At 38.2% G+C, this 25202-nt stretch overlaps 1 protein-coding gene across 3 annotated transcripts in view; it reads left to right on the top strand.

The window, feature by feature from the left end:
* The window catches only part of MTHFD1L (methylenetetrahydrofolate dehydrogenase (NADP+ dependent) 1 like), a 144840-nt gene that overhangs the window by 17929 nt on the left and 101709 nt on the right, over positions 1-25202 (top strand). For 2 of the 3 annotated variants that reach the window (XM_064413316.1, XM_064413317.1), the window contains 9 exons: positions 2976-3055; positions 3769-3866; positions 7648-7821; positions 15374-15510; positions 16732-16778; positions 17640-17747; positions 18655-18729; positions 20064-20166; positions 23405-23481. In XM_064413316.1, the coding sequence (XP_064269386.1) occupies positions 2976-3055; positions 3769-3866; positions 7648-7821; positions 15374-15510; positions 16732-16778; positions 17640-17747; positions 18655-18729; positions 20064-20166; positions 23405-23481 (899 nt within the window). Of the gene's footprint in view, positions 1-2975; positions 3056-3768; positions 3867-7647; positions 7822-15373; positions 15511-16182; positions 16258-16731; positions 16779-17639; positions 17748-18654; positions 18730-20063; positions 20167-23404; positions 23482-25202 lie in introns of those variants that run through there. The other variant, XM_064413318.1, reaches the window with a different exon arrangement.

Consider the following 25202-nt stretch of genomic DNA (forward strand, 5'->3'; position numbering starts at 1 on the left):
CACCTGATTCTCTCCTTTGAGAAGTGAGTCTGAGCCTTCACAGGCCTGAAAGTTATGCAGTATAAGTGCATGCTGCATCTTAAGACTTAAATATCTTCATGCCTTAGTTGCTCTAAAGAACTGTAGATAATACTAGTGTTTCCCTTCTCTGAAAGAGTGTTGTTAGAAAAACTGCATTACATACCACAGTAACATTCATTTCTAATGCAGGAAATGTAAGATTTGGCATAAGCATATACATTTCTTTGCATTTTTCAAGCGCTCTGTTTTTTTTTTTTTTAAAGACAGCATGAGATTTTTATCAAGATAATTTAACTAGAACTCATCTACCAAATGTCTATCTGTCTTTATGGTTATTCTTTCAAGGTTGTCAGAACATTGGAGAAACTCCAAAATTACAGCAGAAATACATTTTACCAGCTATAAAAATGTTTGTCTCAAGGCTTACTAGAGAGGTACATGAAACACAGGTGTCTGACAGGCAGATGCATTTAGTTTAGTTGCAAGATGTTTGTGGAAAGCCCATTGTGGAGTAGTTGTGACCTTGGAGAAACAACTGAATCTTATAACTGTCTCTTGACTTCCATGGAATCTGGCTGAGGTGCTTGGAAATTGTTCTGGATTTTTTCTTGCTTTAGAAATGTCCGACTTAACATCTGTAGGGTCACAGGAGCTAAATGAAGCCTGAAAGCAATAATGGTCATGAAGTAACTTTTGTTCTTGCTAGATGGTGGCTAGGTTTCCAACTTGCGTGGGTGTACATGTTGTCTAACACACTTGCATGTTTTAAAAGCTCTCAGAATTTGCAAGGATGTAGCTGAATTGGGGAAATGTATTGTTGTAAATCAGAAGAGTAGAGATAAAACTGCTCACTCCAAAGTGACAGTTCTTTTTCAAGTTTTTTTTTTATCAAAGATTTTAAAATTATCACAATTTTAAAACATTCTGCAATTTTCTAGCAGAGCAACATCTGCTTCTGTTACACTGACAATCTTGGAGTCAGGTGAATGCTGGTAGAGTTTTGCAGGAATATACTTTATATATAAATGTATAGAAATGAAAATAACTTTCTGAACAAAACTTAGGGATGCCAGAATTATTTGAGATTTGATGTCCAGCTCCTTTGGGGTCACTTGGAGGCTGAAGCCCACATGGTTTAAGTATGTTAGTGGGAAATTCAACCATTTCCCCATCTCTTCTCTATTCTAAGCTGCCTGAGCAGACAGGCAGCACCTGACAGCAGCTCTCACTCACCTGCACAATAGGGTATGAGTAAGAGGAGGGAGCACAATGTCTGAAGTTCAGCTGATCTGACCATAGTCCGAAGCAAAGAGTGCTGTTCCAGCTTCCATCTGGAAAATTTATCCTAGGAGAGATGTTGCAGTCCTGTGGTTGTCTTGCTAACTCCATGCGTGCAGCACTTTCACCTCTAGTTTCACCTTCACCCCTGTAAAAGCCTGGTTAGTCATTTGTGGGGTGACTGTGTAGCATAGGCAGTCTGAGAGAAATAGTTTATTGAAGGGAATTGTCCAATTCTAATATGTATTTACACACATGCTAGCTCTGCCCTGATAAAAGTAGTCATATTAAGCCAAATAACATAAAAAGTCAAAATGTTTCTGTAGAGCACAGCTGTCTGAAAGGGGGTTTTCAACTTCATTCTTCCTGCTTCGTTTGTCTGTTTGGCAGCTCTCCCAGCCTGGTCTCAAAGCAGCAAGAGTCAGCTTATGACTGTAATAGACCACTCCAGTAAAACTCCTCTGTCTAAATCTAAAGCTGAGCATCTCCAGAAGAAATCGTTGGTTTTTGTTTGTTTGTTTGTTTTAATTGCTAGTATTAATGCAAGAAGAAGGACTTTTCAGACACTTTCTTAATTAGAGTTTAATATGAGGACTGTTGCCTTCAGCTTGGTTAGCTGTGTCACTGATGTGTGGATGCCAGCTGGCAGGAAAGTTTGAGAAAGGGTCAGGAAACACATGGAATGGGGCTGAGGGGTCTGCAGAGAGGGTCTCCTGCTCTCTCAGCAATGGATGTGGGCGAGTGGGCTGTAGCTGCCACCCTGTCTCCAGTCTGAGTGTTCTGTGCCCTGCTGCTCTGGGACCCTTGTTGGGAGGGGTGATTGTGCAAGGAAACGTGAGCCTTTTATGACCAGCACAGAAGGGGTGAACAGAGCAAGAGCTTGACCAGGTCAGGGTTTGCACTTCAGTTCCCCCGTGGCAGAGAGGTTAAAGCTGTCAGCGTACAGTTGTTATTTTTTATTACAATTATATCTACGCCCTTCAGAATGTGGCTATGGCCTTGATATGCCCACAGGGACTAGGATGTGAATTTTGGAGAAATTGCGTCTAGATAAAAGTCAATGAGCAACAACAGAAGAACAAGCCAGAAGAAGGATTACAGCAAAATGACAAAATAATATGTTTAGTTGGGGTAGCTAATGTATGATTATCATTTGATATATTGCCACTAGAAACAATTATAAGTGTCTCCGAAGTTGAGCCTTGTGTAGACTCTCCAGAATACCTGCTTTTAATATTATGCTGATGAAGATAACTGTTACTATTAAAAAAATTATGCATCTACTGTTTCCAAGTTATAATGATCCCACATGGTATCTGTGATCAGTTCATTGTTGTCTCTCACTGTAATGTGTCAAAGAGAAGACAGTCTTTACCATGCTCATTTAGGTGTTTTTAAGAATGTATGTAGATTTTCAAATACAGCTGTGTGATTTTTTTTGTGTGGGTTTGTGTAATATGTTTCAGAATATACAGTTACTCTCTGATTTTCACAGTCTATTCATCCTTCTGGTTGGTTTCATTTGAAGTATTAGAGAACCCACCTATAATTTTGTCAGTAATATTGTTAAATTTCAAGTCAACCTTCAGAAATTTTTTTTTATATAACTTTCAAATACACATGCTCCCACTCACAGAAGATTTGTGATTTGTTACTGCAATACTTATATTTTTCAGAGAAACACAGCTATGGTCAGCAGAACAGCCCTGCTGCTGAGAAGACTGTAGGTTCTCTTGCAGTAGCAATGAGAATGCAGGTTAGTGTACCTTTGTTTGTAGATTGTACCAATGTTGCAGATTTGTTGCTCTTTCTATAAGTTGCAGAAATTACTTCTACAGTTTACATTTTAACTTTTGTTTTGCTCTTTTGAACATCTTACCTCACTTCCATTTTAATAGCAACTCTTAATCAGATAGAGTGATACCTATTACATTTAATTAGAGAAAGGTAAATTAAAAATCAGACATCTCATAATTGTGGTTAATACAGTAAAGGCTGGCAGAAGCACTTTGTCAATAGGCTAATGTCACTCACACTTCTAAGACTGAGAAGATTAATTGTATCTGCATGTTTGCATTACAATAGATAGAGGGTCCAAAAGTATGTTATTTAATTTTGGAAGCAGCGTGAGTCAGTCAATGAAAAATCAGTATCTTCCATTATTTTTAAAGTGTGAGAGAAGAATAGTAATTCTCCATTTTGACCAGAATAAAGTGTCCCACTGCCTAATTAGAATCTTCTCTGCCACTTACGTGTTAATGGGCTTGTCTCTTTTTGAAATGTGGTCAAACAACAGAAAGGTTGCTCTTACTTTGTCCTAAAGCCATGAAATGGAAAATTTTTTAAGTTTGGGGCTTTTTGTTAGCCTGTGCCGTAGAGGTTATTTCAACATACTCTAGAGATTGTTTGAAATTACTGTTCAGCATTTATGATGCAGCTGTTTTGTGCTGTTTTCTTGTTTAAAACCAGAACATGGTAAAAAACATGGAGCGATGGATCCAGTCCCAGCAGTACAGGAAGTGGGACCTCCACAGCTTGAAACTGCAGCCCCTCTCCCCAGTGCCCAGGTAATAAGTGCTTTTAAAGAAAAAAAAAAAGTGAAAAAATATTTTTAAAAAGAGCAAGCAAGTGTAACAACCTACAAATGTGCTGTGCCTAATTAATTTTTAATCTTATGTGGACTATGTGTTGTGCCATTCTCATTGAAGCCAAGTTTATTCAGTGAAGACCCAAAGCTGGAAGGGTTTCATGGATGAAGGGAGGAGAAGTCTTGTGCAACACCAATAGAAATACAAAAGACCAGAAGTTCCTAATGGCTGAACCCTGCTGTAGGAAGGTGTTTAGTTAAGGCTCAGTGATTTCAGTGGTGTTTGAGTTTGTATTTATTTTCTTCCCTCAGCAGAAGTACTTTCTTCTACATTAGACTTTTAAATTCCTGTGTGGGTGTGAAAAGCAGGAAGCATATTTATTCTCATAGCCAGAATCTTTTCAATCAGCTCCTGTCATTCACTTCCCAAGGCCCCTGTCTGGGCCTCAGGGATTTCAGGTCTGCCTTGGCACCATTGCTGACATCTCTGACATTTAAAGCAGCCTGAGCTCTTTGCTGTGCTGAAGTGCTTTGCTACGTGTTGGTTGTATTGGGTGACAGAGAGAGGAGCCAATGGCTTAAAAGTGAAGAATGTGTCAACATTTTTTTGTGCTTATTGATACGCCTGCTTCTGCAGATGTTGAAGGAACCTCACACTAGAAGAAAGTCAGAGAGGGTTGGAACTTCATAGTCTGGAGGACAGGGGCATCTCATCAATGTGTCTAAATACCATGTACAGGTATTGTACAGGTACAAACAGGAGCGAGGCAGGCTCATTTCAGTGGAGCCCAGTGACAGAGCCATCAGCACTGAGCACAAACTGAAACCCAGGAAGCTCCATTTGAGCATCAGGAAATACGTCACTGTGAGGGTGACCAAACATTGACACAGATTGTGCAGGGTGGTTGTGGAGCGTCCATGCTAGGAGACATTCAGAAGCCACCTGGACATAGGCAGCTAACCAGCTCTAGATGCCCCTGCATGAGCAGGGGGTTGGACCAGATGACTTCCAGAGGTCCCTTCCAACCCCAGCCAGTTGTGATTCTGTAATTCTGAATCCTACTGGTGTCGTTTTGGAAAACTGTGACAAAATGTTGTATTTTGATTTACTTTTCACTGTCTCTTAGAACAGTTTAATGAGAATGAGCACAAATGTAATTTAAACTGGAGATGCCAAAAGAATGAGTTTTCTTGTGTAACCAGAGACACAAGGAGGCAGAAATGCTTAAGCTTTTTTCTGGAATTCTAGAATTCAATTTCTAGAACTGAAGCCTAAAAAAAAAACTATCCTTAAATAATACAATTAAAAGTTAAAGTATGCAATGTCATGAGGGTGATGGTAAAAAATACTTTCACAAAAAGGTATTCCCAACCCACTCTATGACATTGTGTGTTTAGTACACCAAGAATTACATAATTAATAAATAATGGTGTGTATATATGTATATACACACCCTAATATAATATATAGAATATAATATATATAATATAATTAGTAATAGGACTTGCACTTATCTTCTAACTCTGTAGCTTTGTCTTTTTTCTTTTAAATGTAAAAAAACCCTTCAAATGGAAAGTATCCTGTAATAAAATGTAAGCTTTGAGTAATACACCACGTTGTGTGGAAACAGATGGAGTATTCATTGAAAGTGAGGAAAAGCTGCTTAAGCACTAAAACTAAGAACATCTGCTTTTTGATTTCTATGAGATCTGGGTTGAAGTATTTCCAAATATATTGGAAATAGAATGGAAGATTTTCTTACAGTAAAAAAAAATGTCAGGTAATAGATGTGGAGCCTTCCTCTGTCTTTTAAATTTTTCTCTATTTTGTAAATTATCACTTAGCATTGTCAGTGATGGACTTCTGGCTTAACAGTTTTCATTCATGCAGAAGAACCACTTTTGCACATCTCCAGCAATACTGAATAACTGAATATTGAATAATTCTGGTATTTCCAATACAGAGAATGTATTGTCACACTAAAAGGGTCAGCTGCAAATATAGACTTCTAAAGTCCAGGTATAACCACGTCTTCAATTTTCTGTGTTTTGGGAAAATATATTTGGTATGAGGAAAAAAATGCAAACTAACTTTGTCATATTAGTCTACATCGTTCTCCTCTTGCTAAATGTATCAATTATTTTAATAGGAGAATAGTGACCCTAAAAATCTCCATTTCTTAGATCTTTAAGGGACTACACTACCACTAACTTAACAAGAATTTTCTGAGACTTGAGTTGTTTATATATTGGAAGTTCTAAGTGAAAACTGTAGATGGTCTTTGCAATGTGATGGGTGTAAGCGACTCCAGCTCATGTTCTCATTAAATTTTTATGGCTAGATGTGTTTGAAGTCACACATAAGAAGCCAAAGGTATGTCCTTCTGTGAAAGAGGATGCTCTTAGTATGTCTTGGAAAGAAAGCAGGTTCCAGGTTAGTGCTGTGGTTGAGTAACTCCTTGTCCTGTAGTACTGGATTACGTCATTGTTTGAGTGGATGGTTTCTGGGTTTCACTGAGCTGCTGCAGGGTGCAAAAGGGGGATACTTGAGAGCTATAAACGAATAATGGAGCCCATTTAGGATTTTCTCAAAGAATTGCAAGCAATTAAGTTGGCACAGACTGATCATTTGCCGGGTGGATGCAGAATGGCCAAATTCCACACACAGAGTTGAGATCTGGTAGTAGTTTTATGTTCATTGGGGGATATTTAAGGTCTTGCAGAATGTTAGAAAGTTCAGGACATGAGCTTTCATGTCACCGCCAGATTGTATCACAAATACTGTGATCAACTGAAACTACAGGAAAAAATTTAGCCTGGTTAGGCTGAAAGTAATTTTTTAAGTTGTTTTTGTGGTAATGTGAGCAATTCAAAGCCCAAGGAGACAGCTCTTCATCCTGTGTGCCAGCCCCTGGCTTCCATGCTTCAGGAGCTTACAGCTTCTACTCGCTTATGTGGACATGATGGGCAACTAGGACAAGCTTGCAAATGAAACATCCACGATGGAGTATTCAATCCAAAGACCTCAGGTTGTCCAGGTCAAGAATTGCAGATACAATAGTGTCCCCTACAGCCACATTCCCTCAGGAAATCTGTGGCTTGCCTCAGCTGCTGCTCACCCTTGCTGGAGGTGGCTCATAAGCTCACTGGATGTCTTGGCTGAGCCCTGTGCTTTAGGCTCCTGCTCTGTGGCCATTCTCAGTTTAGCTGTGTTTTAGAAGTGCGTGAGTTGGTCTTCAAATGCCTTGTTTCCTTTGGTGCCCTCGTGGGGAGCAGCGATGTTGGTGCTGCCCTCGGATGAAAGGCGCTCCATGCACGGGCTTCGGCTTTAGCAAATGTGTTTGTGTGACTGTTGGCCAAGGAATCCATGCACTTTTTAGTAAATTGTATGTGCTGAAATATGCTGTGAGGGAGGAGAACAAAAGGGAAAAACAAATCCAGAAACATCCATTCCTGTGGGACATGCTTGAGCATCCAGCAGACACGTTTCTAGCTTGATATGAAAGCATTACATAATATTTGGAATCTGATTAAACAAGAGCTCTCTGTGAAATTGTAACAATTAACAAACTCTGTACGTGATTTTCAATGTTATATTAGGTGTTAGTTAATATTTAGGTTTGGTTAATAAAATGTGAGAAAGAATTGAAAAACTCATTACAATAACTCCATTGTTGGATTATTTGCTGTTGTTTTGTGCTCTGTCGTCGACCACCTAAGCTGAGAGAAATCTCCTGGCTCCTATTTGTTTTCTTTTCCAGTGATATTGAGATTTCCCGAGCACAGAGTCCAAAAGCTGTTGATGTACTTGCCAAGGAGATAGGATTGCTTACAGATGAAATTGAGATCTATGGCCAAACCAAAGCCAAAGTACGTTTGTCCCTGCTGGAAAGGTTAAAGGATCAACCAGATGGAAAATATGTTCTAGTTGCTGGGTAAGAATGCTATGTAATGTCATTAATGTCCGCTGTTTCCACTCTTATTAATATAAACATGTAACTTACATCTTTTTACTCTCTGTGCAAATAAGAATCTTGAATGTTTTCATCTGTACATTGCTCTCTTCTGAAAGTAAGCAGGTTTTGAACTTTTTTGAAGTAACACAACTTTTTTTCCAAACTCTTATTACTGAAGTAAATTACTGAATATATTTTATAAAAGATAATTTGTTCTATGATTCTGTGAAATGTTGGTGAGTGGAGTTTTTCTTACTGTTTTATCAGAATTTCAAATGTTTAACTTGGATATTTAAGGCTGCTTGTATTGTGGCTGTTTATAAACAAACATTAACAGAAGCTACATGCTAATCTGTTGATATTAACAATAAATACTTTTTTTATTGAAGAACAGATTACAAAGTTTAAAAAGCCATGTTTTTTCTCTGAAATGTAGACATGTCTCCAGGCAGGCTTATCCTGCTCGCTTTTCCCACGATTATAGCAAATGCAATGCTCAGCAGGAATAATGCACTTCTGAAGAGCTTCAGGTTTTTCATGCATTCAGTGACACAACTTTTTCATTCACCTGGTTTACTAGGTGGAAACTTCTACTTGTGAACAAACATGTGAAGGTTTTCATTAATTTTTAAATTATAGTTTGTTCTTTATATTCTGAATTATTCTCTTGGTTGCTCCCTTTTAAGTAAAACCGTTCAGGTTTAAAATGCAATTTTGGCTGATCCAGAAGGACAAGGCTGTTGTTAACTGGCTTGATCTACTGATTCCTCACCTTGGATAGTCTTTCTCAAACTTTTCTTTACTGCCTTCCTGTGGGAACAACCTGCATTTCTGGCACTGAGATGGAGTTGTAGCCTGACTTGATGTCACAAAGCTGAGGCAGGCGAGATATGAAGCTTTCCTCAAAGTTATGTGATAGAAGTCCAGCATTAAAGATATTCCTGGAGGATGCTGAAGCAGATAAGAGAAGGAAATAATAGCTTGTTGAGCTTGGTTTCTTTTGGCATAGTTTTATTTTGGTTGGGGTTTCTGTGGCACTGGAGAAACAAAAACAGGCTCAGCATTTGACTGAGTTTGAAGAAAGTTGCTGCCATGGATTTTCATGCTCATGATGTCAACAGCATCATGCTGCAGACCAATCCAGGCTTCCCTAGCAAAAAGCCTCTCTCAGAAGAGGTTATTTGAAGATGTCTGGAAGTGCAAAGATAGCAAGTTGCAAAGCCCCATTTGGGTGGATTTTAGTTGTGTCAGATTGCATGCACCAGTGCTTACATTTCTTCACATTGCTTTGTCTCCCATTCTCCTTCAAAGAAGGTGTCTCAAGCAGTTGTCACAGAAAGAAGTACATCTCCATGTGGAAGAAATGCAGCAGTTTTGACCAGCAAGATAAAAAGCTGGCAAAAAGTAGAAAATTGTATCCTCTTTTAAGTTTACATAAAATGTACCAATACAGAATGGTGTTTCAGAAACAAAGGGCTGGGTTTGGTACCTAGCCAACCCCATGATGCAATATGTTGCTATTTGTAATATCTCTGAAGTCATTGCATCTTGTGGGGTTAGTGCAGAGCCACATTTGCTGCAGGAGTGCCTGGGCAAGGTCGCTACAATAGTGGGAACATTCTCTTCTGAGAGAGTTCAAAGCTTGACTTTGAAATATAGTACATATAAAATATACATATAATGTGTGTTTATATGCTCTCAGCTGCTCTCCCTTGCTGAAATGGCTGTAGCAGATGAGAATGATTTTAAGAAAAAAGCAGGGAGCTCTGTCTGATGGGGAAATGTTCAATGCAATGAAAATCAGGTATCGCTGAAGTGTGGAAACTGGGGAGTGAAATAGTATCCTCCTTTGCCTTCATTCTCTCCCTTGCCAAGGCAAGGTCAACCAAAACCTGCCATTTGGATTATTATGCTTGTTCACAATAACCAAAGATATTTAAAAATTCCTTTAGAATGAATCAGTGTAGGCCTTCAAAATAAATTTTTGGTGCTTCAGAGGAAATATTTAAGATATATGTTTATACTTACAGTTCTGGCAGAAATATTTCTAATGTACGATGAGAACTTCTCATGTGTGAAAAGAGTGTAAAGTGTGTGTGTGTATGGAAGAAACTACAAAATCTCCAGCCTCCATCCATGATGCAGCCAGTAACATTTGTGCCTTTAATTGCACATTCATATTTAAATGTTTCACAATGTCTAGGAATTTATAAATATTTGCTGCAAATGCATGTCTAGTTTATTCCCCGTACACTAAAGACCAAACCTCTTGTTCTGAGCAGGAAAATGCAACTGAAATGCACCTTTTTATCTCTACGGATAGTTTATGGCTCTTTAAAAAGTTGCTAACTTCAAAGTCTTTTTTGTTCCTTCTAAATGCAAGCAAATATGGCTAAGTGTCTCATCCATTATAAACCTTGTATGCTGAAATATTGCAGTTTGATTAACAGACCATGACACCCGAAACTAGGATGAAGACTTTTATTTCTTCATAAATTCAATTTTCTGCTGTATGGAGACCATTCTTTGTTTTTTTTTTTTTGGTTTTTTTTTTTTTTTGGTTTTTTTTTTGTTTCATTCTTGCTTTTTTTATTTTCTTTGTGTTTTGCTTGCTACAGGGCTTGTGTTGAGACACTGTGGGGGCAGAGCCACAAGTTATCATGGAGTAATTGATTCTTGGGCATCAGCTGCCTGTAAACAGGATTTTAGTGTGCTAAATAATATGTCGCAGGATCTGTTAACTCAAGCTGCCTCCACTCATTGCCAGCTGAGATCATGCAAATGAATGCAGCTTGTTCTTGACCTAGGAGCTAAGTTTAGTGTTCAGGGTTACCTAATCATGTGTTCAAGCATGTAGATGGCATATTCATAGACACAATATGAAATTACAGCTGCAGTTGGTTAGAATCTATGTCTGTGTGTGTATGTTTCAGTATCTTGTTCTAAATGCTCCAGTGTTGTGGCTTTTAGCCAGATAATTCTGGAAACTTGTTCACTTAAAAAATGCAAGATGAGGAAGAGTAAAAAGTGAGAAAATAATGAAATAAAATTCTGCCTTTAACAAGAAGTGTGTTGGATTTTGAATGCTGGAAAATTTAGAATCAGTACTTTTCTCCTAACAGTAATAGATTTTTCTGTGATGAACTACCTTTTCAGTAAGGCAAAAATGGAGGAAAACAAAAATTTCTTTTTACTGTGTCCCTTGGGCTGCAATGTGCTTAAAAGCTAAGAAAAAAGGAAAATAAAAATTAGAGGAAAGATACAGGGATGGATAAGAGGGGAAAATACCCCTGTGTTGATGCCCTGAATTGTCTGACAGTCCACGGTAAAGTCATAGTTGAGACAGTTGTCATGTATTGGTCATGGCATTACACAGCTCCTAATTGGGATTGTTTTGTATGAGTCTGTAGTGGATTAGGAGAGTTTGTAGTGGGGGATTCCTCAGTCTGTTCCTATCTTTGCTCAGTCATTTTAGCTTCATAGTAATCTCTGTGCTTTTGTATTTGGAAGCTCCAGTCCCAACCCAAGGATGCCACAGCGACATTGTCATAACCTCATCTCCATGTGGTGACAGCAGTCGCAGCAATTCTGTGCTCAGAACACATTTCTGACAATTGTAATCTAGGATGGGAGATGTACATGGCTGGGAACTCGGTTGCCCATGGCCTCCATAGCCTGGCTTTGCAGGTTTCCATGTGCATCACACGAATTATGAACTCATTAAAATATTTGAATCTGCTGATACCTGTGAGTTTAAAGTAGGAAGTTTGAAAGAGAATTGTCACATATCCAGTAAAGCTCTTGCTGGAGTCACAGTGGCTGGTGTGGCTATGAGGAGGTTACAGCTGGTGCAGTGTATGTCTCCCTGTTTGTTTATTTTCTCTTTGTGAGACCTTGTGCAGCTTTCCCACAGAAACAGCTCTGCTGCAAGCTAATGTGATGTATAACAAACAAACAAAAAGTCTGCATATTCTTATCTTTGTTTTGATACACAGAAAGAGAGAAGGCTTTCCAATATTATGGAAAACTTACTTTGCCAAGGAGCTGATGACTGCTTGGTAGGTGGCAAAGTTTAAGGCGGAAAATTATTGTGGATTTTCTGTGTTTTGATTGAAAACATACTAAAGAAATTTGAAGAATAATGCAAATGGCTGTTAAAGTCTCTTGAAGTTCATTAAAATTATTGCATTTTAAAGGAGGTTTTTCCTTAATTTGCATAAGGTTAAAGCACAGTATTGCACAATTGAGCTAAAGTTAGCCATTGGCGGTTGTAATTTTATACCCATGTGAGCAAGTGACCTAAGCTGCAAGAGTGTAGGCTCAGTAGTGTAGCCAGCAAAAACAGCTCGATGTCCACAAAACAGATTAAGTGGTTTATTTTATTTATAAAACCCAATCAAAGTAGAGCAGGTACAAAAGGGAAGATATTTAAAATCAGCTTTCGAAGGAAAATTATTGGAATAGAATTTTCTTTTAATTTCAGGCACTTTCTTTTCTTTTTCTTTTAACTAATGTTTAAAGCTGAGATTTTGGTAACTGTTGAAACTAATAAATAACTGTTCAGCTCTTGAGCTTTCCTGCCAGTTTAATCAAAGAGCAGTGGTGTGTTTCTCTTTTTGCTTTCTGGCATAAAAGGTCTGTCTCATAGAAAACTCTCAGTGCTTTCTGGTTTGTATTACAGTGTAGTGTTAGAATAGGCCAGTCAAGTTGCAGAGCATTTTAGTAATGTGACACTTGACTGTGTGTTGTTTTCTTCTGTGACAAGTAGATTTTATTTTTTATGCTGCCAACATGCATTCTGGTTATGCATTTGTCAATTGCAATTTCATTTCCTTTGTTGGATAGGAGGCTGTATCTTTGATTTTGCTGGTTTCATAATTTTTCTGTTAGTAGTGCAGCCATTGAGTGCACTGAGTTTTTTGGGTCTGTGGAAAGTTCTTTACTGGCAACTTCCAGTAAACAATTATAGGTGTCTCTTTCATAGTAGAATACTTTTCTTTTGGGTGTTTCATTACTGTTTTTTCTTTTTGTGTTGTTGTTATTTTTAAATAATTGATAGCTCCATGAGTTGTTACCTTGTTAAGTCTTTCAACACAGTAATGCCTCAGGATTACTTATATATGCTTTAAATCTGGCTTTAATGCACAGGAATAAGAGGATCAAGTAAATGAGATTAGGACAATAGACAAAGGTGAATGAGATAGTAGGAGAACAAGGGGTAAGGAGAAACCATGCTAAGAATTGTATGAATGGGTTTGGGGAAGCCAGTGTTAGAACAGTAGTCAGAAGGTGAAACAGGTAGTAAAAATGAGTTAACCTGGCTGTGGTGCTGTGAAGGAAACTCATTTGTTCTAAAGTAAGGATCCTGGGACAAAAAGGAAGCTATCTGTGTGGCTACAGTAAAATCCTGAGGGTTCCCTGTCCTGACAATGCAGAGATTAAAAGTATCCTTTCTTCTAGGACCTGCAAACTTTGAAAGTAAAAGAAATGAAGTAGCATTCTGTGCTCCTGCAGTAGATCAGAAGGGAATAAGAAGGTCTAGTATGGATAAAATAATGACAGGGACCAAAACTGCTTTTGAGATAAAGGATATGCTCTACATCTCCCACCTTTTTTTTTTTTGGCTCTACATAGATATTTTGCTAGAATTCTGTGAATTCTTTTTTTAAGTCAAAGAAGTGCCATTCTAGGATAATGAAATAGTCTAGGATAACAAATAGTAAGTTACTGATGATGTTTTAGAATCTGGTGGTTGGTGGTGAACACAATGTTATGAAATGTGGGAGAAAATTGCTAAAATCAAGTGCCCAAATAAGTGGCCCATGGTCACATAAGGGTAGTTCAAAGTGAAGAATTCAGGGAATCTCTTATAGATGTGCTTAACCCCATTGATTTCACTGAAACTTTAGTTAAAATACTACTTTTCTGAATAGTATTTTTTTTTCCTAGAACAATATAAAGATGTTGATTTGACTTAATTCCAAACTGCCCACATTTTTCCAGACATATCTATCCAGGGCATCTTTTTTAAAGTAAAAGCCAAGGATCTGATGATGCTGTAAAAGATAGATTTATGAAAAGTTAATGTTTTAATCTGTTTTCTTTTGTGGGGTAAAGAAGTGCTTTTCCCTGTCTGTGAACTGACTGAACTAAACTGATTCTTGCAATCACTCTAACGTTTTTGTGCGATTTGAATTGTGATCTGAGGATAACAATATCTTGGAAAAATTACTAGTTGGGGAAGGAAGTGTTTCTAATTAGAGCTAGATGTTTCAGCTCAAGTTTTGAAAAGGTCAAGACAAGGGTTCCCCTTCGACTAGATCCATGTGCATGCTTGTATTTCCTTGGGAATGAACACTAGTTTTTAACATCAACTTCACTAAATACTTCTCTGCAGGTAGAAAGGGCACCAAAGATATGAATGGTCATTCTTTGCCAAAAAGGAAGATTTGTGTGAGAGTGGTGTGAATGGAAAAAGGACCAGGGCTTTCTTCTTTTGCCAATCAGAAAAAGAAATGCTGCCTCAAAAGAATCACTGAAGTGCATTTTGGAGCCATGAGATGTGTTCATACATCATGGAAAAAAAAAGAAAGAGAAGAAAAACCCTAGCACCCTCCCCACACTTTTAATGTGGATCACAAAGAAATGTGCTGATGTTGAAAGTAGGGAGAGGATCATTTAAACTGAGGTGTCTCTCATTCACTGAAGGCTGATGAAATTTTCTGCTTGCAAAATCAGCTGTCATTGTCCCTTTATTAAAGGGGCAAGAATAGAGTCTTCTCTAGGAGTGAGAATAGAGTGGAGGTTAGAGTCTCTGATTTGAGTTTGCAGGTATTTTTAAAATTCTATCCTGTTTCAGTCAATATGGGAGCTGTAGCATGAGGCTTTTGAGCTTTTGTTTGGGCTACGATAGTCATTGTCCTCTATCGCCCTTAAATCTGGGAAACAAAAGTGTACGATAAATCATGTTCAATTGAATATAGTGGATTTTGTGTCCTGTTTTGTTGAAAAAGCAGTTGATCTGTCATTGTTGATGGTTATGGTGACATGGAAGCTAGAGAGACACAGCTGAGTTCTACAAAAAAGTGTTGGTTATTTAACTTAAAATATTCTATTATTTCATTCAAAGTTTGAACTATGGGAATAAAAGATTTCATGCATTACTGCAGAAAAATATTAATACATGCTTAGAGTATCGTGATGGATGGATTGTTAATGAAACTAGTGAGACTTTTGTGCTGTAATAAAAATGTCTAAATTCAATATATTCTTTTTAGAACTTTTGCCAAAATAATCTTCTCTTTTTCTGCTATCATAGTAAATTGCTTAAATAGAAGACACATGTATATTAGCATTCCAGCTTGAGCTAGGGGCTAACATTGTGGCAGTATTTTTGTGAAGATAAAGTAATCTTATTGAAATTTGCTGTACAAATATTCTTCATTGAAATCAAAAGCTCTAAGTTCTGATATCCTTAGCCAGGCTGACATCAGCAAAAAATTTGATTAATCTTTTTTTTTTGTTTTGCTAGAATAACCCCTACACCCCTAGGAGAGGGGAAAAGCACAGTCACAGTTGGTCTCGTTCAGGCGCTTACTGCACACCTTAACATTAATTCCTTTGCTTGTCTGAGACAACCTTCTCAAGGACCTACTTTTGGAGTGAAAGGTACATAATATTTCCAGAACCTATGACCTCTTTCAGATTAAAAGGAAATACTGCTTTTCTGCCTTTTTTATTTATTTCTTCTTTCTTAATCTCTTAATTGCTTCACTCAGTGGATTGTCCCAGTAGTAGCATATTCGATTTTTTAATAGATTAAGGTTTTTGCACATGACTTCCTGTGCAAGGCTCATACCTATGTACCTGCACTTAACATGTACTGATAATGCAGATAAAGCCCAAACATAATGAAAGGCAGAGGGATGTAATTAGCCATGAGGAATTTTGTGTGAGTACACGCCCTTCCAGCCACCCCTCTACTTAGGGACTCTTTAAATACATTTCTAAAGATTACTGTCTAATTATTCCTTGAGAAAGGGTCCACACTGGATATTTCCAAGCAATACAAGGAATTTAGCAGTTGTGGTTCAGTTGTGTCAGCAGCACACGTTTGGCTAGGTCTGAACCTCTTCTCTCTGTTCTCCTGAGCTGTCGCCTCTAATCATGGGCTGCTGCCTTTTTGTCTAGAAACCCTGTAAGAGACTGAGGGTCAGGTAAGACCCAGCCAGATTTCAAACCCATCTTCAATGTTGATGATAGGAAGTAATGAAATCTCTTTTTTGCCATTTCTCAGCTGAAATTGGTGCCTAACTGGGCAAGCACTCCCCATCTGCTCTGCTTTGCTTTGCTGAAGTTTAAGTTAACAAGTTTGATTTCAGCTGGAAGGCTCCTGGTGCTTCTCAGCTAAGACTGGTGCGTGTGAGTGCTTTAATTCCTCCACTCAACTTGTGCATAGGCAACAGCAAATTTCTTTGCCTGTACCATGAGAGGTAGAGGGGAAGGAGTGCTCAGAGTGTGAAGGTTTCATTCAGAAGCAGTGCTTGCTTGTGACTGCTTTGTCTTTCCACCCAGCAGCTGCATGTGCATGACTGTGTCCTAAATCTGGGCAGGAGCAGAGGGTAGCCCTTACATACCCAGAGCCTGCACCACCCATCACATGTAGCCTTTCATTTCAGAGCAAGAATTCCCTTTTTGCTACCTGCTGAAAAAAAAAAAGAAAAAAGCCAGCAAGATTAAGGAAATCATGTTTATTTGGATGCATCACGGATCTTCTAATAGAAATCAAAATGCCAAAATTGTGTCATCATTGCTGTATGTTTCATTTTGTGTGTTTAAAGATGGTTGTTTTTTTCCAAAACTGATATGACCATGTGGTTCCCTGTGCAGGTGGAGCAGCTGGAGGTGGATATGCTCAAGTGATCCCCATGGAGGAGGTGAGACAGCCTCAGCTTGCAGTCTGTGGGATGGCTTAATGGGCACGATGGCATTCATGGTTGAAGATTGACTTGATGATTTTGGAGGTTTTTTTCTGACCCTAATGATTCTATGACATTCACAGTGCTTGTTTGGGGATGTGTGGCAGTTTCGCCCCAGGAGAGTCTAATTTAGAGCTCAGCAAAACCTCTAGAACTGGCTAGAACTGGTGAGGAACCACCTTGACCGTGCACAGCTGGTCCAAGCAGAGTCTTAATGTCAGCCCTGAAGTGCCATTAACACTGACCTTCCAACTCCTTCTGTCAGACACATAAAAAATACTGTACCTGTGTGACACAATTCTTAATATGAGATGCTCATTTCAGAGTTTTCACAAAACTGAGTTAAATTTTGTATCAGCGAAGTTCATGCCTGTGAGGTTAGGGGCTGTTCTCCTGCAGCTGACAGGAAGGTGGCCTGTGGCCCCAAAGTCAGGATACATGCTGTGCTCTGGGGCACATTCTGCAGTAATCCACACCTCTGGTCCAGGTCAGTTAGTGGTTAGTAATGCTAAACTGATTCTCTGTTAATGATGAGGAACTGTAACTCTTGGCTTCTTATTCTTGAATCATTTAGCAAAGAATGAAGATGTTCTTGGCTTTGTTTGGCTACACTTAGAGTAGTTTACCGTGCACTCAGATGAAAACAAGTCCTTCATATGCCCCAGTGTATTTTCACCTGGAATTCTTTAGCCTACCCTGACAGCTGACTAATCAGAGCTGCAGTCTCAAGGAGATAGCAATGATTTGTGCTGCTAATTTGTCTTAGTGAATTGAATTCGATATTTTCTTATAAAAAATCCTGTTGTTTCCCCCTTCTAGTTCAATCTTCATTTGACTGGAGATATTCATGCTATAACTGCTGCAAATAATTTGCTGGCGGCTGCTATTGATGCTAGGATCTTGCATGAGAATACTCAATCTGATAAGGTGAGAATTATTTTCTCCTGTCCAGATGACATTTTTTATTTTCAGTTTTTCAATAAACTGCATTTCAGAGAAAAACATGTTGTTTATAATTTTATATTTTCACCATGTGAACAGTAACTGTTGCTGAAGCTATTTTATGTTCTGCTGGGAAATTTTCCATATATAATGTATTTTTCTGGCAAATAGCTATCATAAGGTAGTCTTTAAGATAAGGATCCCATGCCCAGAACATTGACAGCTATTTCTAACTGTACTAAATAGTGTAATAAAGCATGTTTTCCCTGCCTATAATACTATTATTTTCAGTAATTTGAAGACTCATTTCAAAGTTACAAATTGTTATTTCTGATGTGTGGTTGGGTATGATGTACCTTAAGAGGAAGGAGTTATAGGGAAAATAAACTAGATCCTTGTCCCGCTGCTAAATATATTGTGACCTTAAATCTTAACTTGGGGCTTTAAAGAGGAGGGAGAAGATCAAAGAAGGAGCCTCTTCTTGTTGTCTGCAGCATTAAAACTGAGTATGGTTGTACCCTTTGCTTGGTACATTTGTACACAATGTACATTTAGGTCAATGTACTTTTGGGCCAGTTTGGAAATTATAATTGTAGTTTAAATACTTTGGATCTTGCTTAAAGTTTTAAAAGGTTCACAGTTTCAGAATTTATATATATATATTTTTGTGAAACAGAGAAAACCAATAATTTCTGGCAATTGGATTTTAGACTGTTGAATCATAGGCATGGCTCAGACACCTGCTGCCTTCTCAGAATTGTTTTTTTAAGTCTCTGACCAGAAGTCCACAACATATGTGGTTAGGAAGTTCTTACTGAAATTAGGTGGAATAAATTAAAAAAGCATTAGCATTTTATAACTTCCCCTTCAACTTCTTGTGTGGTTTTTCTAGTCTTTGTATAACAGGCTGGTTCCAGCAGTTAATGGCGTGAGAGGATTTTCTGCTATTCAGCTTGCCCGTCTGAGAGTAAGTTGTTAACTCAGTCTCTCCTCTATTATGGTGTCTCTTCATGAAATGCATTCTCTTACACAACTTGTTTAAAATTACTTGATGTATGGGACTGAGTTTGTATAAACCCTCATAAATATATCAAGTCTAGACTTTTTTCTGAAAGCATCATCCTTGGAGTAATAGGATCTGGGTCTGATATTATTTTTATAACTAACATTTTTGCTATTCTTTTCTCCTGAAATAAACCAGTAATGTTTTTAAATGCTGTGTCTTTTCTGATGAAATATTAAAGTCAGAGTTTTTTAAATACTTTTCCAATTATGGTATAATCAGATTTGAAAGCTCACATTCTTTGGTTTTGCAGTACTTTCTGATTTCGAATGTTTAATATAGCATATACTTCTGGGGTTTTATTGATGTCAGTTTGACAGTGTTCTTTCTTCAAGGTGTACATTTGTATGCTCAGTGTATTTTTGTATCCCATCTTGCTCCCTGAATCCTTCCAGAGGAGCTTCCTGTGCAATTCATGCATGTATAACATGTCTGGATTTGGGAGTGCCATTCTGATAAAAACCTAGAGAGGAACACAGCCCACTAGTGTAGGAGAAAGAGGATATGAACCTCTCAAATATCACCCCTAAGGACAGCTCCAGTTCTTCTGTGGCCAGTTCCGTGTTTGTTGTGAGTCCTGACTGATTGTTTCAGTCATGGGATGGCAATGGCAGGTGCCACGTGCACACTTGGAATTTGGGGGTGGAAAAAGGGATAGAGGTAGTGACAGCTTCTGTTTTGGTGGGGGGGTAAAAGAGTCCTCATAACATGTTAAGCTTTTGTGCTGCTCAGTTGAATGCCAGTCAACTAAAATGAGGATGATACCTGCTTGACTCTAAGGCAGAGTCAGGCTCGGAGATTGTTCCATCAGAATTTTGGGATATTTTCAGTTTGTTCTTGTTTACACTGTAACAGATAACAGGTTAGGGAAAGAGGGGGAGTATTTGCCTTATTCATGACATATCAACATCTCTATATTTGAAATGGATTTTTCTCTTCACATGAGCTGCAACTGAGTAAATAACAGTTTGACTTCATAATATTCAAATGCATGAATCATAATTTCCAATATAATTGAATTATTTTGTTGTGAATTATTCTCAGTGTAATGATTCCTTACAGCTAACAAGATGTTGATTGTAAAGAATCACAGTGGGATTAGGTTGCATTTTTCTTAAAACAGGATTACTAAGATTGGAACGCCTCACTTACATATGTGAGGTTGATAAACCAGAGCAGCTACACCATTTGAAACAAATAAACCATTTCATTGCACTTCTTGAACTTTTTGTATGTAGAGGCTGGGAATAAACAAGACTGATCCTGAGACTTTAACAGAAGAGGAGATCAGCAAATTTGTGCGCCTTGATATTGACCCATCCACCATAACATGGCAAAGAGGTACGTAGCCAGAAAGCCTCACTTTATCTGGGATTTCATCATAATTTGTCTCCTAATTTGCTTAGGAGATTTTTCACCTGAATCAGAGCTGTTTCTGCTCTGACAGCAAGAATAACCAATTTGCAAGTAGGAAGTGTGGGTTCATAACAAATGCAAGTGCAGCATGTTGCTCTAAACTTGGTTAAGTATCTGCAATAACTCAAGAGACTTTGCTAAAATTCTGAAAGATAGGTTTCTTTGACAGATTAAAGACATCCCCAGTCCCTCTCACATTAGGTTATGCCTCTCCAGATATGTGAAAGTGTCTTTTCTGTGCATTTTGCAAATCTTATCCACTCTTTTCTTAACTGTGTCTGTTATGGTTCTAGGTTATTTGTATTTATTCTTCTTGATTTTGGTCCCTCATCCTCCCAAGCTCAGGGGCCTGGGTAGCTCAAGAGACGTAGGAGGCTTAAGGGATTATGTGTTTTTGTGATTTTTGAAGTCTCTTGAGTTGTTTGCTTCATTTGGAAAAAGAAATGAAAGATGTGGTGCTGTTGCCAAGCAAACTGATACCCACTCTGATACCCTTAGATCCCCTCTGCTTTTTCCAGTTCTACTGCTGGGTCAAATTTCAGTGTTTACCTCAATTTCTATACCCATCTTTTTCTTCTTTAGGGAAGTAAACTCTGCATAAAGTTCTGAGCTAAATACCACTGGATTTTATTTTCTTTCTTAGTTCTCAAATGCTGAAGTTATCACTGTTAAATGGAATGTGTTGTGATGCTTAGAAAAAAGGGTGAATATATTGAGAAGGGAGGAGCCTTGGCCATGCTTTAGTGTGCCCTTTGTGTGCATGTCATCTCAGGCTTGGGATATTTTTCTCAAGATAATTCTGGGGATGTGGCGTAAGATGTTTTTTATTAGTCACACAGTGTGTCTGGAAGAGACCTGTATTAGGATAAAGAAGTAATATAAATGTTTAGTGTAATGTGACTCCTCTTTTTTATCAGCATGGGTTTGGGAGAAGGCAACATTGCTCAACAGCTGTTAACCTCAAGGGAGCTATTTAATTAATCTCAAACAATGTTAGTGAAATTTCTATTCCACACAGCTCTATATGATGTACATACCTTAAACATTTTAGGAAATAAAACCCCTGAATTTAGGAATGGTTTAGATAACTTGAAGAATGTTTTATTTAGGAATCTTTCTGCAGTCCATATGTCTATGAAGCTTGTTACATACCAGGGAATTTGTAGGGAAAAAGAGCTAAGCTATCGGATCTTCTGAAAATTAATTTTAGTCAGGACCTGTTTCCATAGAAGTATCACAAACTTTCAGTTCATTGTCAGCTTACACTAACTTGAAAACATACAATATACTGAAAAGTGGGAAAGCTTCCCCCTTCTTTGTCTTTCCCTGATAGTCAGATTCTGTTTACATCTCTAGAGGATAAGGAAGTTAAACCTAACACTTATTTGAACCTAACACTTATTTGAACCTAAAACTTAGTGAAAGGTATACTTTGGGTAAAGGAAGAGGGAAGATTTGAAGAAGGAAAATTTGGTTTTATGGCAAAACCAGTTATTTCTTATTTTATTACTACGTAGTGCAGCTATTGGAATCTTCTTGGAGAGTGAGTGACCACAGTGAGAATTGGTCACAGTGACCACAGTAAGTATGTCTCAGTGACCAGGAGTTGCAGGAGCAGTTACAGTTTCATGGTAAGGGTGTTTAGGTTACATGACTTCACGAGGAAGGTCCAGATAAAAAATCAGCTCACTGGCTGTCAGGCTGGTGGGAAGGTAAGTTCCTGCCCTTAGGAGTGCCTGTGTAAGGTCTGCTTAAGCCATGTTGTGAAACTGAGCTTCTGAGGAAGAGAAGGGAGAAGTCTGAGCTGGAGAAATCAGCTTGCCATATGGCTTCACTGTGCCATATGGCACCACAGCTTGGTGCCAGGATACAGCTTCCATGTACCAGGCTCTGTTCTGCAATTCCTGCCAGTAGTGTAGTATTTTAGAGTATGACTGTGTATATACAGAAGCCAAAATGAGTTGGCCAAATCTGTGTTGCACCATCCCTTAGATGGGATTCCTGAAGAAATTAGGGGCCTAAAGACAGAGCAGAGGGAAATATATATGTGTGGTATTTACAACAGCCCCAAGAGAAATGCCCAAGAAGGTGGAAAGTGACTTAAATCTTGTTTTTTTCCCAGCTCACTCACATCCCTGATCTGGGGTTTAATTAACATTCAAAGTCCCTTTTGTTCTTGCGTAATTATGTCAACTTTTCCTGTACAGACAGAATTTTTTTAATTTCCAAAAGCAGCAGGAAAAGTGGAAGGAGCTCACTTACCTTGGGTGCTGACATTTTCTCTGTAGGTCCCTGGACTCTCCACTTATAAATGAACAGGACTGAAATCTACCAGAAGATTGAGTTATCTGAACTGAACTTACCAAGAGTACCTTGCACCCTTTATTTTACGTTTAGTGCAAACTTTGGTGCATTTCTAGGACTACAGAGCCTGTAATAAAAAGATGGTCTGTTTTTTCATTCTGTAGGAATTGACATGTCCCCTTGTCCTATCACTGCATGCCCTTGTAAAAAGTCCCTCTTGGGACCCTTTAGGTACTGGGAGATGCTATAATGTCTTCCAAGAGCCTTCTCTTCCCTAGGCTGAGCAGCCCCAACTCTCAGCCTGTCTTCATAACAGGTGCTCCATGGGGCACAAAGGTGATCATCCTCATGCTGTGCAGCTGAGTGTGGAGTCAGTTACTGTGATGTGTGTGAAAGATACCTGTCTGGAAGAACCAATCTGACAGCATAATCATCCTTTAGAAGAGGATCTGACCAAGTCTAGCCAACATCATGCAGTCTTAAAATCAATTCGTAACAAGTCAGTGATGAAGCAGATGACTTGAAGTAGAGCTGGTGCTTTGTATCTACTAAGACTGATTTTTCCTTGTCTAGAAAAAATACTATCCACGAGATCAAGTATGTCAGAATACTAAGAATGTATTAGCCTCAAATGCTGTTCAAATAAACAGTATTTGAGTTGTTTTGACCTGTCATCAAACAGTATCAGCTAGAAGGGAGCAACCAAGTCAGTGCCAATGCTGCTATGCAGAAGTGTGGCCATCTGGTTACGCTGTTGGAGCAGTTGAATCTCATATGTGTAACAACAGGTATGCCTGGAAAAACCCATATTCCTGAGTCCTTGTTAACATGTTTTACTTTTGCTATTCCCTTATTTCAGTGGTGGATACAAATGACAGATTCCTGCGCAAAATAACAGTTGGGCAGGCAAACACGGAGAAGGGATTTGTCCGTCAGGTATGTAAAGGCATTAATAAATCACATTCTGGACAGACTTTGCATTAGAGGCTGAGAGGGCTTCTGCAGTTCATTCAGCATATTTGAATTGCAATAATTATGTCTGTTGCTGTTGTATAGTAATATTGCAGTGAAACTGGTCATGTTAATGAGTAACTGAATCTGAATTTTCAGAAACAAAAACCAATGTATATTCTACAATGTGTTGAAAGCACTTAAAAAATTGCATGTGTCGGGAGGTTTAACATTGTCCTATGACAAGATGCTTTTATGCCCTCATAAAGTTAATTTGTATGACTTAATTTTTTTTAAATATCTATAACAACTTATATAAGACACACATAATTCAAATTACATTTAAATTCTATTTTTTTAATTGTTTAAAAATAAGCTTTGTATTCAGAGTTCTCATTTCCCTGTCATGCATCTCAGCTTTGGAATGTGAACTTTAAGAACTTTGAGCATGTACTTGCTTTTGCTATGTGGGCTTGAAGAGATAGTTCAGCAAATGAGTGTGTACTTTTCAGTGGTGTAAAAAGCTAACCTGCATTACTGAATGAGAGATTATGGGAGTTTATTAAAGAACTTACTGATAAATTGAAAGCCAGACTTTCCCAACACCACCTGAGCAAGTGTTCCCAGTGTAATGTAGGTAAATGAATTTACTGAAACAGCCCAGCATGGAACAGCAGCGTCGGGAGGAGTAAATTCACTGTGGTGATGTGGAGTGGCTCTTAATTTGATGAAGATCTTGTAATTTAACATTGTGGATCATGAAATACATGAGGTTCTGACTATTTTGATGTGAACAGCTCGTGTGGTAGAGATAAGGCTTTCACATTTTTGGAAATCCTAGCTTTAATTTTTCTTTACCCTTTTTTCAACATTTCCTTTTACAAAGGCCTAAATAAAGAGACCAAAGCATAGTGCTGTATTTTTTGCATCAGGTAAAGCAAAGCCAAATTGGAGAGAAGAACTTGAAAGAGAAATCATAAAATCCTAGAGCAGTTTGGGTTGGAAGGGATCTGAAAGATCATCTAGTTCCAGCCCCTCTGCCCTAAGCAGAGACACCTTCCACTAGAAATGCTCACTTACTTTGGTTTTGAATGCACAAAATAGAAATTTTTCTGTCTGCAGCTCACAGGAAATTCAATATTAGCTAATAGTCATTTCTGATAATGGGCTGGGACTGCAAAATATTGTATTTGGTGTGAGTTCCTTCAACACTTGAGACCTTTTCATATGTTTAGATTTGTTTCAGTGACTCAATATGATTATTAGTCTTAAGCTGGGTTCTGCCAGCCTTATTGTGTAGTGTTTCACCACTGTAATTGTACTACTGAGTTAAATGTGGCTTATTTTATTATAGAGTATTACTTGACAATATCGCTGTCAAATGTTGCTTCTGTACTTTTTCAGGTAAAATTAATGCTTTCAGTATTGAGGTGTTGGACTGATGCATATCCATTCACATTTTAATATGGACTTAGTGACTCAAGAAATAGAGTTAGCAGTTAGGAAAACTCATTTCAGAGCCTAGCTAGAGATCCAGAGAAAATAGGACTTCATGGTTAACAGATGCATTTTATAAATATTTGGAGTGATGTTCTAGCACTCTTAAAATCAATGACACCTGTGTGAAATGGCAGAGCACAGCAGGCACAAAAGTCTGCATTTTAATGAACAGGGATGCTGTGGTTTCTGAAGAGTATTCCATGACT

The sequence above is a fragment of the Passer domesticus genome, chromosome 3 (assembly GCF_036417665.1).
Source record: "Passer domesticus isolate bPasDom1 chromosome 3, bPasDom1.hap1, whole genome shotgun sequence".
NCBI lineage: Eukaryota > Metazoa > Chordata > Aves > Passeriformes > Passeridae > Passer > Passer domesticus.